Here is a 14,701-nt window from a genome sequence, read left to right as displayed (position 1 = left end):
CGCGAAGCAAGCAACGGTGCGCTGTCTCGATATTTATCCGAATTAGAAACGAAGACGTCCCAGAGATCCCGACTTGAGTCAAGTCTAACCAAAGGTAAACAAGGCCTACAGGAGGTTCTACAACTCAGCTATCGCCGACCATGCATGTCCAGACGTTAAAAGAGGGGATTCGTAGAGTCCTCTAGTACCGGGACTACCCTCACATCGCCAGAAACTTTCTGAAGTTTTTTTTATTATCATTGAATCACCGCACCTTCGTCTTTGGTTTTAAAAAATCGCTGTTCATACCCATGTCATAAAATATTTGATGAATCAAAATTGCCGGTACCTTAAAAAAACAACAACAGATTTTGCCACCAGGCAAACTTAACGCTTCCCAAGGCTTTAAAAACGACGCACGGCATTTTTGCCGTTTACCGATTCTTTTCAGCTACTATTGACAAATCAGAAACTGGGTTGTAAAATGGAACTTTTATCAGCCTATGAGAGAGATGCTTTCGACGAGCAAACAGATCCGACATTTTCGTGCCTCCAGTTTATTTTCGTACGGCTGTCATTGGCGTTCGCCGTAGATTTGGAACTACGTTAGGTGAAAATTTTATTCAAACGTTAAATGAAACCGTGTTAATTCAGCACAATTAAAATTGCATAAATTCAACTGAGAAATTTTCATCACAGGCATTTTCGGCACTGGCGAGTACGATAACGTTAAAACGGATTTTTGTTTGTTTCTTAACGTTATCACCACAATGACACCTAACACCGAATGTTTTCACTGGGCCTACGTCTACTATTTTCGGTATTCCATCGGTTTTACAGCGAAGTGAGGGTAAGTACATATTTTCTTCTAAGATGCATTTTTATGATGGATAGGCCTCGGGCCTGTAGCGGCCACTCTACAGGGAAATTTCCAGTGATTGATAACCACATTAGAATTTCGAGCAAGTGTCATTAGGCACTGGTCAGTGTTGTAGGCCTATATGTATGTGTTTTGACGAACAGCAAATTATCGCGCTGGTCTGGTAACAGAGCAGTGGCGTTACTAAGGTCTAAAAAGTCCAGGGGAAACCAGAGGATAGCCCTATATAAACTTAACGGAGATTATTCACAGATTTTGTTCCCACTGTAACAGAGAGAAGCTAAAGAGACTCGGCCATTTCCTCTCATTTTGCATCTTTGAAGGGTTAGGCTACCATTGTCAGTAACTTTCGAATAATTATTATGAAATTCTTCAAGTAGCTTGTTTGGAACCCCCCGGTCATTCTCTCTGTTTATTATTAGCTATTTGATGGCGCGAAATGGTTTTGAATATCCAGTGTATTTAGTTTTCTTCACAAAACCACATAATCATTTCAACAGAACTCACCACACACTTCGCAAAAAATATTCAGAAAACAGCTGGAAAAAATGTCACTTGAAATTCTTCGCGACTGGTGATAAGATATAAAAATCACAAGCTTTTCATCAAGAATGCCATAGATCTGCCCACTCAAAAAACCGCTTACCACAAGCAAAACTGTTAACCTTACAACATGGGGGTTTGTCGTCTGCTTGCTAACACAAGCAAGACGACAGTTCTTGGGTATATCTGTTTCTCCTGCACCTTCAATAATAAAAATTCACTATTTCGCTGTTTTTTCGATTGAGATCACTAGGCAGAAAAGGACCCAAACAGGGTGGAAATCGGTTTTATTGTCGAACATTTAAGAAATTAAGAATATGAATAAAAAAGTGATCCCTGTATTCAACCCAGAAAATTGCCTCGAGAGTTTTGCGCTCACGAGAAAAAAAAAATAGGTTAGAGGAAAAATTTAAAAGTTATGTGGTGTTGACCAAGCATTCAGGCGCACGGACTCCTGAAATTCGCAAGGAATCGCAGTTACCGGCTTCCATATAGGACTCTTCTGGGATCTCGGGGTTCCCGGCCCACCACACTTCCTCCCTGTCCATCCATTTAACTCTAAAAAGAGTTTGAGCGACCATGCAAGGGAGGAAACGAGACAAGCCCCTAAGCCCTGGCCGCCGAGTCGGCCATACGTCTCGAACCTGTACTAAGGCGCTCACCTGGACTTCGCGGACAGTCCCAGCAGAAGAGCTTACCCCGTGGGGTAAGGTACTGTTGGTATTTAGCGGGGGGTGAATTGGAGTCTCTTATAGCTACTGACTGACAGCAAACTTTGGGAAAATAAAAGTCCCCAGTGGGATTCGAACCCACCGTCTGACGATCTGATAACCACGAGCTTAACCATTTGGCAAATTCAGAGAATTGCTTCAGATTGTTCATATTTACATAAATAACAAAACTATTAAATACCAAGTTATACCGCACAGAATTTTGCTCTGCAAAGACTGAGTGATTAATTAAAACGCTACAATAGTGCATCATGTAGCTAAAATGCACAATTGGCTTTCACACAAATCTCACTGGCAGCTCTTCCTTGATAAATTTAAATTAATGCACGCGCATCAATATGGTAAAGTCCCCGAACTGCACGTCCGTCCGGACAGGTCTCAACTCTTAAAGGTTGCACTACACCAAAATACACGCCCATAGGGGTGCTCTGCCCAATTCAAGGATAATTCTTCGCCAAACCGAGGCGCTGAAAAAGTGTCCCTAGAGTTTATTTGAAAAAGAGGAGATTGTGTGGTCCAAGAAATTCTTGGATTGTGGAAGAATGGCTCAGAAAGAACACTCCACATTCAAGGGCTCCCATCCCAGGGCCAAGCACAGCAAAATGCTACTGAAAAATTTTTCCAAGAGAGTGAAAAGGTGGAGGGATGTCATTTGAAAAATGGCCGCTGATGACAGACTTGGGAGCGTTCACTTTTTTTAGGGGGGGGTGAGTTTGTTTTTGGTAGATAATTAGAAATTTCATTGGTTAATTAACGTTTTTAAAATTGAAAATCAATAGAAAGCTGAATGACCCAAGAACACTCTTCTTCTTCTTTTGCAAGTTGCAGGGGGGGTTGAGAGTCCCGAAGGACTTTGGTTGCCCGCACTGGGGCTGCAAACGTGGTCGATTTTACCTTGTCTTCAAATAGGCTTCCTTTAGTTCAGTGCACGGATAGAAAGCAGTGAAAAATCAGAGCGAAATAGCGCCGCCTGTTGACTCTCGGAGGAGGTTTGTCTCCGTTTTTTTCACCGGAAATTCAAGATTATGGCCAGTACATCACTTTTTGTTTCAATTTTATGGATTTTACCCACGATTTGTTTTTATTCGCCTTTTCCCAAAGATACATCCAAAATAGTGAAACTGTTCGCCCAGCTCTTATTGTCTTTCCAAATAGACCCGCAATTTCTGGCTTTTTGTGAAAGAAATAAGCCGAACTGGAAACTACCAGTCCAAAATTGGGGAGTTATAAAAATGTTTCTGTGATCCCTCCTGATTATGGCATGTTTTATTGTAAAAATCCCGTGGGATCACAAACATCAATGAATTCGCACGCAGAAACACAATCATTTCGCGGAATGCAACCTTAATGGTATCACGCAGGCCATTTTTTCCGGGGATGGGAGTGAATCGGGAACAACAACAACAGTTCTGATAAATAGGACTAACATGTTCAGTCGAGTGGTGGGTCTGATACATGGTTTAGTTATTCAGATACTTTGCCCTGTAGTGAGCAAAGTGAGCACTGTTCCTGTCATTTTTATAACACATTTTTATTATGTTGACTTGACTTGTGGTATTTTCAGTTGTGTCAAATGTTGATGTGCCTTTCTCTAACCCGATCAACAACACTCACAATATCCTAACCCTAACGCCAAGAATATCCGTCACCCTACTGTCCCTAACCCTAACGACAAACCTACATATTCCTAACCCTAACCACAAACCTATATATCACTAGAGCTAACCCTAACCACAACCCAAAAGATAATCGTTACCCTATCCCTACCCCTAACCCTAACTCTAACCCTAACCCTAGCCCTAACCACAAACCTATATATCACTAAACCTAGCCTTGACCACAACCCCAATCCTAACCCTTACCCTATCCCTAACCCTACCCCTAACCCTATATGTAACCCTAACCCTATCCCTAACCCGAACCCTATTATCCTAACCCTTTCCCTACTCCTAACCCTACCCCTAACCCTATCTGTAACCCTAACCCTATCCCTAACCCCAACCCTATTATCCTAACCCTTTCCCTATCCCTAACCCTACCCCTAACCCTATCTGTAACCCTAACCCTATCCCTAACGCCAACCCTATTATCCTAACCCTAGCCCTAACCCTAACCACAAACCTATATATCACTAGAGCTAACCCTAATCACAACCCCAATGATAATCCTTACCCTATCCCTACCCCTAACCCTAAGTCTAACCCTAACCCTATCCCTAACCACAAACCTATATATCACTAAACCTAACCTTGACCACAACCCCAATCTTACCCTAACCCTAACCACAACCCCAACCCTCATCCTATCCCTATCTGTAACCCTAACCCTATCCCTAACCCTAACCCTATTATCCTAACCCTAGCCCTAACCCTAACCACAAACCTATATATCACTAGAGCTAACCTTAACCACAACCCCAATGATAATCCTTACCCTATCCCTACCCCTAACCCTAACCCTAGCCCTAACCACAAACCTATATATCACTAAACCTAGCCTTGACCACAACCCCAATCCTAACCCTTACCCTATCCCTAACCCTACCCCTAACCCTATATGCAACCCTAACCCTATCTGTAACCCTAACTATATCCCTAACCCTAACCCTATTATCCTAACCCTAGCTCTAACCCTAACCACAAACCAATATATCACTAGAGCTAACCCTAACCACAACCCCAATGATAATCCTTACCCTATCCCTACCCCTAACTCTAACTCTAACCCTAACCGTAGCCCTAACCACAAACATATATATCACTAAACCTAGCTTTGACCACAACCCCAATCCTAACCCTTACCCTATCCCTAACCCTACCCCTAACCCTATATGTAACCCTAACCCTAACCCTAACCCTAACCTCAACCCTATTATCCTAACCCTGGCTCTAACCCTAACCACAAACCTATATATCACTAAACCTAACCCTAACCACAACCCCAACCCTTATCCAATCCCTATCTGTAACCCTAACCCTATCCCTAACCCCAACCCTAGCCCTAACCCTAACCACAAACCTATATATCACTAGAGCTAACCCTAACCACAAGCCCAATGATAATCCTTACCCTATCCCCACCCCTAACCCTAACCCTAGCCCTAACCACAAACCTATATATCACTAAACCTAACCTTGACCACAACCCTAACCCTTACCCTATCCCTAACCCTACCCCTAACCCTATATGTAACCCTAACCCTATCTGTAACCCTAACAATATCCCTACCGCCACCCCTATTATCCTAACCCTAGCCCTAACCCTAACCACAAACCTATATATCACTAGAGCTAACCCTAACCACAACCCCAAAGATAATCCTTACCCTATCCCTACCCCTAACCCTACCTCTAACCCTAGCCCTAACCACAAACCTATATATCCCTAAACCTAGCCTTGACCACAACCCCAATCCTAACCCTTACCCTATCCATAACCCTACCCCTAACCCTATATGTAACCCTAACCCTATCCCTAACCCCAACCCTATTGTCCTAACCCTTACCCTAACCCTATCCCTAACCCTATCTGTAGCCCTAACCCTATCCCTAACCCCAACCCTATTATCCCAACCTTAGCTCTAACCCTAACCAGAAACCTATATATCACTAAACCTAACCCTAACCACAACCCCAATGATAATCTTTACCCTATCCCTAACCCTAAGTCTAACCCTAACCTTCACCTTAACCACAAATCTATATATCACTAAACCTAGCCTTGACCACAACTCCAATCCTTACCCTTACCCTATCCCTAACCCCAACTCTATTGTCCTAACCCTTACGCTATCCCTAACCCCAACCCTATTATCCTAACCCTAGCTCTAACCCCAACCACAACCCAATATATCACTAAACCTAGCCTTGACCCCAACCCCAATCCTAACCCTTACCCTAACCCTAACCCTACCCCTAACCCTATATGTAACCCTATCCCTAACCCCAACTCTATTGTCCTAACCCTTACGCTATCCCTAACCCTACCCCTAAACCTATATGTAACCCTAACCCTATCCCTAACCCCAACCCTATTATCCTAACCCTACCCCTAACCCTATATGTAACCCTAACCCTATCCCTAACCCCAACCCTATTATCCTAACCCTTACCCTATCCCTAACCCTACCCCTAACCCTATCTGTAACCCTAACCCTATCCCTAACCCCAACCCTATTACCCTATCCCTAACCCTACCCCTAAACCTATATGTAACCCTATCCCTAACCCCAACCCTATTATCCTAACCCTTACTCTAACCCTATCCCTAACCCTATCTGTAAGCCTAACCCTATCCCTAACCTCAACCCTACTATCCTAACCCTAACACTAACCACAAACCTATATATCACTAAACATAACCCTAACCACAACCCCATCCCTTATCCTGTCCCTATCTGTAACCCTAACCCTATCCCTAACCCCAATCTTATTATCCTAACCCTAACCACAAACTTATATATCGCTAGAGCTAACCCTAACCACAAGCCCAATGATAATCCTTACCCTATCCCTACCCCTAACCCTAACTCTAACCCTAACCCTAGCCCTAACCACAAACATATATATCACTAAACCTAGCTTTGACCACAACCCCAATCCTAACCCTTACCCTATCCCTAACCCTACCCCTAACCCTATCTGTAACCCTAACCCTAACCCAACCCTATTATCCTAACCCTAGCTCTAACCCTAACCACAAACCTATATATCACGAAACCTAACCCTAACCACAACCCCAACCCTTATCCTATCCCTATCTGTAACCCTAACCCTATCCCTAACCCCAACCCTGGCCCTAACCCTAACCACAACCCCAACCCTTATCCTATCCCTATCTGTAACCCTAACCCTATCCCTAACCCCAACCCTAGCTCTAACCCTAACCACAAACCTATATATCGCTAGAGCTAACCCTAACCACAAGCCCAATGATAATCCTTACCCTATCCCCACCCCTATTATCCTAACCCTAGCCCCAACCCTAACTGGGAAAGCATGGCTGCTGCGCTTGAATATGGGAATGCTCGTTACCGTGGAGACAAAACAGGCATCAATTAGAGCACCCTTTGAAAATACTGAAACAAAAGTTGAAAGCAAGGTTAACTGATACAGAAAGGTGCATTTTGAGGGTTTACATGAAAACAATTTAATTGTAGCTGTCATTGAAATAAAAAGTTGGAAATTCAGATGGTCAAAATCTAATATCTTCTTTGACAACCCATCTTGCATCTTTATCCAAGTTACATTTTATTTATAAATCACAAGATCACGTCATCATTTATGCCATTTCACATACGTCAGTCTGTGTACAAGCCAATGTTAAGCCAAGGTTTTGATTCTCAAGGCCCGCGGTTGAATAAAAAGGTACATTTTTGACAAATTGTACACGAGTTAAAGAAAACGGAAGATATACGCCAACTTTGTGTTGTGTGTTTACAATCACAACTGTTTTGCAGGAGTTCATCGTAACTCCAAAGACGGTGTTTCAACATGCCGTTTTCATGCACAGCACCTAGGGAAATAGGGAATGGTCAATACTTGCATTTGATATATTCTTAAGTTTTGAGAAATGGCAGGTAAATTTTGGCGGTGTTCTATTTGAGTTCGAAAAGAGACGTATTCTTGACCGAGTAACTTGGGTGACTTTTTCCCCTTGTCCCTTTTTGTAACTCGAATACTGATATAAAATTTAGGGCCAGTGAGGCTCAAGATATAAATGACAACATGAAGCTTCGGTCTTGCCAAAATTAAATGTAACGTGGGTTACGTGGAGATAAAAATAAAACTGAATGGAGTGCGCCGTGATACAGAGGCTGTATACAGCTTTTGGGACGTGATTAGGGTAAAACCAAAATCTTTACTGATTCGACATCCAGTGGATTCTCTGTCATTTTCTGTTGTTGAACTTCAAACAACTATAGAGCTTTTTGTTTGTTTGTTTTGCTTTTGCTTGACCAGTTTTTTGCTTGTATTTGGGGGGAGCAGATATGTCTAGCGTGATCTGTTGGCGTGACGCAAGAAGATTAATCCAATACAAGTGGGACATGCATGTCTTTTGTGAGGATTTCTGTTTGAAAATACAAAGTGATTCTGCAGTTGAAAGCAAGCGAAATTGTACTAAATGTTTTTCCATGAATGAAATAAGGAGGAGAGTGTTGCCAGACTGTGCCGCCCCTTGATCTGTTTCTCTTGCACCGTCAATAATAAAAATTCACTATTTCGCTGTTTTTTCGATTGAGATCACTAGGCAGAAAAGGACCCAAACACGGTGGAAATCGGTTTTATTGTCGAACATTTAAGAAATTAAGATTATGAATAAAAAAGTGATCCCTGTATTCAACCCAGAAAATTGCCATGAGAGTTTTGCGCTCACGAAATAAAAAAAAAAATAGGTGAGGGGGAAAAATCTAAAAGTTATGTGGTGTTGACCAAGCATTCAGGCGCACGGACTCCTGAAATTCGCAAGGAATCGCAGTTACCGGCTTCCATATAGGACTCTTCTGGGATCTCGGGGTTCCCGGCCCACCACACTTCCTCCCTGCCCATCCATTTAACTCAAAAAGAGTTTGAGCGACCATGCAAGGGAGGAAACGAGACAAGCCCCTAAGCCCTGGCCGCCGAGTCGGCCATACGTCTCGAACCTGTACTAAGGCGCTCACCTGGACTTCGCGGACAGTCCCAGCAGAAGAGCTTACCCCGTGGGCTAAGGTACTGTTGGTATTTGGCGGGGGTGAATTAGAGTCTCTTATAGCTACTGACTGACAGCAATCTTTGGGAAAATAAAAGTCACCAGTGGGATTCGAACCCACCGTGTGACGTTCTGATAACCACGAGCTTAACCATTTGGCAAATTCAGAGAATTGCTTCAGATTGTTCACATTTACATAGATAACAAAATTATTAAGTACCAAGTTATACCGCATAGAATTTTGCTCTGCAAAGACTGAGTGATTAATTAAAACGCTACAATAGTGCATCATGTACCTAAAATGCACAATTGGCCTTCACACAAATCTCACTGGCAGCTCTTCCTTGATAAATTTAAATTAATGCGCGCGCATCAATATGGTAAAGTCCCCGGACTGCACGTCCGTCCGGACAGGTCTCAACTCTTAAAGGTTGCACTACACCAAAATACGCGCCCATTGGGGTGCTCTGCCCAATTCAAGGAGAATTCTTCGCCAAACCGAGGCGTTGAAAAAGTGCCCCTAGAGTTTATTTGAAAAAGAGGAGATTGTGTGGTCCAAGAAATTCTGGGAATGTGGATGAATGGCTCAGAAAGAACTCTCCACATTCAAGGGCTCCCATCCCAGGGCCAAGCACAGCAAAATGCTACTGAAAAATTGTTCCAAGAGACTGAAAAGGTGGAGGGATTCATTTGAAAAATGGCCGCTGATGACAGACTTGGGAGCGTTCACTTTTTTGGGGGGGGGTGTGAGTTTGTTTTTGGTGGATAATTAGAAATTTCATTGGTTAAACATGCCAATGCTTATCTTACAACTTTTAACAATCATTTCTCTAATTATTGATGTATACTTTTCACGATGATCCTTACAAAGAATTTCTTATTCTCACAGAAAAAAAAATCAAGATCAGAAGTACTCAGTGAATATTTTATTTCTCAGTTAAAATACATTTTAACAGTAATCAAAGTCAAATTTCAATTTACATGTATACTGACAGAAATTTGTACATCCACAGTCATGATAAATAATTAGAAAAATTACATTACAGTCATGTACAGTAATCCACAGACTGGAAACCAACAGTGCTATACACAAGCAAAAGAAAGTATAAAGGGAGAACATAAAGGCTTCATACACTGGCAAAAGAGCTCAATTTACATGTTCATTTTAGGTATAGTATTTCACATTAAAAAATACACATCAGCATCTGTCACCTGGCCATTCTGATTTTAAATCAACCTTATGTAGTCTTGAAAAAATTCAGAACTGCCAAACTGAAAATGGTGTTCGAAATTACAAATGGAAATTTACAAATGAAATGAAACATGTAAAGGATTTTACATGCATGTATACAAAATGGTAGAATTAAGACTCATTTGTGAGTCATTTCTAGTGCAAGGAAGTATCAAAGCAAAATCTTTCCATAAAATGTAAGAAATAAGTATTCAAATTAAAATGTGTATTGTCCTTGTTTTGGATGTACAAGCCTCGTCAAGATGCAATAGCTGGAATCTAGCTCTGAACAACAGCACTGACCAACTGTAAAAACATTATGCCATTTGCTTTTTCCTGAAGAAGATTATTCAAAGTAGTGAGATATTAAGAAGGCCGGTTGGAAATCGTGCCTGAATGTTAAACTGACAAACTTTGAACTTCTTTGTAACGTGTTGTTGCAAAAGATTTGAATTTGTGACAAGCATGAAATACTTGCACACTGAAGTAAAACGCATCAAGTGATTTAAATCGATACATATGTTAGCTTCAGCAGTTCTTGTGATTCCTGAAATGTAAAGCTAAGTTTTCCTTTTGGAAAACATTAAGACAACTTGGAAAACAATTTGGACATCATGGAAGTAGCCTACGTATTAATGAATAAAACCAAATTTACAGAACACAGTTTTGAATTTTTTGCAATGCCACTTGGTACCTGTTATATTTTGACAGAAAAAAAATTGTAATGAATTTACCATGAATGAACACAGTAAATTGACAAAAATGCCTTTCTCATAGGAGAACTCTGTCCATCAATGAAAAGTTTTGCTCAAAAGAATTACACAGAAAATGCACATTTTGAAAAAATTCAACAAAGCACACCATGTGTGCATACGATGACTGAAAATATTTCTTGATGAAATATTTCAGGTATCATTTGCACAAAAGCATGTCTCTCTAAAAACCAATTCCTGGTAGGGTTGAAAACAGGACAAAAATTGTAGTTCCATCAAGGGAAGCATGATGGACAATTAAAACTACAAAATCACACCAAACAACAAATGCAAAGTACTACATGGCTTCTCTAAATATGCAATATTTTAAAAAAATTAACTTTCTACACATGTAAAGTGGCATAAGATTTCACAAACAACTCATAATTGTCAAAAATTGCACATAAAATGTCATAACAGATTCAATCACATCACACCAAACTGAATACTGCATTTTAAGCATTTGACAAAATAAAACCACTCCTTTATGTGCAAATGCAACAATGTGCCGGGAAGTTGCAAGTAACTCCTACAGAGCAAAGCCATCAGTTTTTTCTTTTGTACACAGCAGTTTTTATTTTAAAAAAGGAAGCATCTGCAGTAACATTACAAGGGGCACCATGGAATGACAGGGTCAACTCCATCATGGAAAGCTCTAGTGGTCTATATGAAATTTGTAACAGCTATGCCCTGAACTGATATTCCATGCCCTAATCACAAAGACTGAGACCAGCCAAATTACTTTCAAATGGTAATCCTGGTACCATCCACACCTGTAGTGGACCACACCAGAGAATTTCAAGGCTGGAATTTTTGCAGTCGTTCACAGCTGGCAGGGGCGTAGGCTGGTTTGGCTGGGAGGAGGGGTGTGATTTTCAAGAAAGTGGAACTCCAACTTAAAACAAGGAAGGCAAGAGCACACGTGATAAGCAGATTGCCCCAGATACATGTATTTGCTGTTTTACTTTTCGGTCATCGTGTATCAAAAACCCACATACTTTCACCTTAATAAAATAATGTACTGCTGTTTGGTTTAAAATAAGTTGAAGTCCCTTTTGCTGGGGGGGATCCATCTGCATCCCCTATAAACCCCTAGCCTATGCCCTTGCAGTTGGTATGAAGGTTTAAATTCAGACTATGTTCCATCCAGAGTTGGGTTCGGCTTGAGCTAACCTAAACAATCTGCACCTAACTTTACACTAACTAGCACTTCTTTTTGAAATGACTAATCATCAACTCTTGAGTGGTGTTCTTTGGAGGTCAAGCAAACCATGATCATAAGATGAAAGTATCTTAACAGTCATTCATTGGTTGAATCTATACTTACCCACACATGTATCTTTCTCTGCTCAAGGGCAACTTTGGTAATAGAAAAACAAGACTGTCCAATGTGAACCCTTTTAGTTTGCGTATTTCTGTCATGCAGTGCGCTGCCACTTTTCCTGTCCAAAAGGATGTATTACAGAAATTTTCCAAAGAAAACTTTGCTAAACTTGTTCAAAGGAGACTTGCAAAGATGTTAATCCCAACAGCTTTCCTTAACCCTAATAGTCTTCAATCCTCTGATTTCAACATGATTTTACAATCATCCTGAGGAGGTTGGGGTCAAAAGCTTGTGTGCGCAACCACAGTCATGGGTACATGCTTCTGTTACAAAGACACCCTTTAACAACGTGGAGTATTACTCTTTGTGAACTGGGATATGCCAGACACAAAACACTTCTTATTCTTAGTGGACATAAACATGGATGACAAATTCAAGTGTAACCTCATCCCATGTTTGAGTACAGTTGTTAAAATAGTTTTCATAACATGGACACCATAAACAGGTGTATCCACGATTCTGGTTATGCACATGTACAGAACATGGAAAGTGTGCAAACAGGTTACGACCTATAAAAAGAAGCATCTCAAAAACTGGTGGAAATTTCCAATGAATACATTTTCACCAAAGCCCTCGAAACAATTGAGTCTTACAGATGCCTTCTGGACCTGGTTAACTGGTCGCATATCAAAGTAACATCATGAGCACTGCGAACGTGCTTCAAATCATGCACAAGTAACTAGACGCACACGCTTTCAATCTCATCAGTTTGATCAAAAAGTCATTTAGGTAATCAGAATTCAATCTGAATCCTGAACTAGAGTCACGTTTCAGTGCAGATAAATCACAATTTGAAAGGCAGCTTTCTAAATAAAATGAAACATGTATAAAAACTACCATCTGATATTCTCGTGAGACCAACAGTGCAGTCAAACGAGAGAAAATAAACTATGCATAAGAATGAAATTGATGAGTTTTACAATTTGTAACTTTCTTAAATGCATCACTATCAATTGTATAACGACATATCACCAAGGAGCACACAAGACTCATTTATTTATATGGCAGAGAAACAAAGAAAAGCCCAAGTGGGTCCTTGTGAAAACCCTACAATGTCCATAATTTCATCTGCATGACAACCAAAGTACATGTATGAATTGCACAATGCTGTCCCTCCAAACAAAGGACCCTGATCAGAGATGGCTTCAGGGTGATAACAGGGTTATCATCCAGAAATTTGATGGTAGATGCAAAACAGAATTACTGTACCATATTTAGCAATGATTTTTAAACAGTACTAATAGATTTTATGAAGTACATGTAACATGCATGAGAAGGGATCTCATTTCAATTTGCTCATTTTTGAGCATATTGAACAATATTTTCAAAACTAAATTGGAGAAACTGTACATCTTGTTTTCTGATCTTGATGTCAAAGTTCTGACCCGGATTTTACTGAAAGTTTAACCCCTGTGCAAAATCCTGTCTCTATGAAAAAAGTTGGAATTTCATAGAAGTACACACACCGGTGCCTTCGCAATTTTGTGAGCAAAATTATTCTGCTATCTTGAAAAATAGAACTCATCAAGTAACTTGCCCACAAAAAACCACATAAAATATTTTCCTGGAGCTCTTTTACAGACTTCTATTTTTCATATCAAGCAGAGATTAGCCGAATCTGTCAGCTGATAAATTAGAAATGAATTTATACAATCTTAGAGCTATACAGATTCCAACTGCTGGGGGCAAAATTACACAATCTCCCTATATACAAAATGAGCCTTGTCACTTGATCAAAAATTTGTCAGATCTCAAGATCTGCATATCAGTTTACCCCTGAAAAGTGTGATATCCTTTTAAAGCTTGGGGGCCAAAAATTGTCATAGTTTTTACATTTAGATCATGCTTTTTACATTTATGCATTTATGTAACCCCTCTGAAAATTAGTTCAGTGTTTGTAGATGTGAATTTGATGAACAAGCCTTTTATGATAAATGACTTTTTTTCTGCTATTACTAAAAAGCCAATTATTTCAAATGAATAAAAGATCACCTGAGAGGTCACTTGAGATCACATGATAACCTGACTTCTTGCCCCAAGTTTGGTCTACATTCGTGAATGCAAAACCAATGAATTTTCACATTATTTCCATTCACCAACTACAGCAGGACCTGGCACCAGTCTGCATGTTACAATAATTGCTACTGTTGATGCAGGTTCAATTTCTCTGAGGATCAGGTTCCTCAACTTGTCACTGGATTGCAATGCCACATGACAGCTCACATGGTATGAACTGTCACATGACGAGATACGTAGCCCATCTTACCACACTACCTTTGGTCAATGACAACTTGCTCAAACACACCTGCAGACATTCTGTTTGAGAGACAAAAAATTTGGACAGATACATGAGAGTTGTTGGACAATTATTAGACAATTCAACAGCAATGGATCTACAGTTCAACCGGTTTATTTGACTGAAAGAAGATGTTGTGTAGTATTAGGAAAAGCTGGTGTATTACAAAACCTGGGTATACTACTGCCTCGAGATGTGGCCTATAAAATGTATCC

The 14,701-nt window shown here is 40.5% G+C and overlaps 1 protein-coding gene across 1 annotated transcript in view; it reads right to left on the bottom strand.

Annotated features, from left to right (window-relative positions):
• Positions 1–10,141: 10,141 nt before the first annotated feature.
• fam102a (family with sequence similarity 102 member A) overlaps positions 10,142–14,701 on the bottom strand; it is a 39,620-nt gene continuing 35,060 nt past the window's right edge. Inside the window, exon 9 of the mRNA XM_022245318.2 lies at positions 10,142–14,506. Coding sequence (XP_022101010.1) covers positions 14,461–14,506 — 46 coding nt within the window. The 3' untranslated portion in view covers positions 10,142–14,460. The remainder of the gene's footprint in view (positions 14,507–14,701) is intronic.

The sequence above is a fragment of the Acanthaster planci genome, linkage group LG11 (genome assembly GCF_054643075.1).
Source record: "Acanthaster planci isolate LZ-2023a linkage group LG11, COTS_SCS, whole genome shotgun sequence".
NCBI classification, from domain to species: Eukaryota; Metazoa; Echinodermata; class Asteroidea; order Valvatida; family Acanthasteridae; genus Acanthaster; species Acanthaster planci.
The sequence above is the reverse complement of the archived record's forward strand: the minus strand, read 5'-3'. Positions and strand labels throughout refer to the sequence as shown.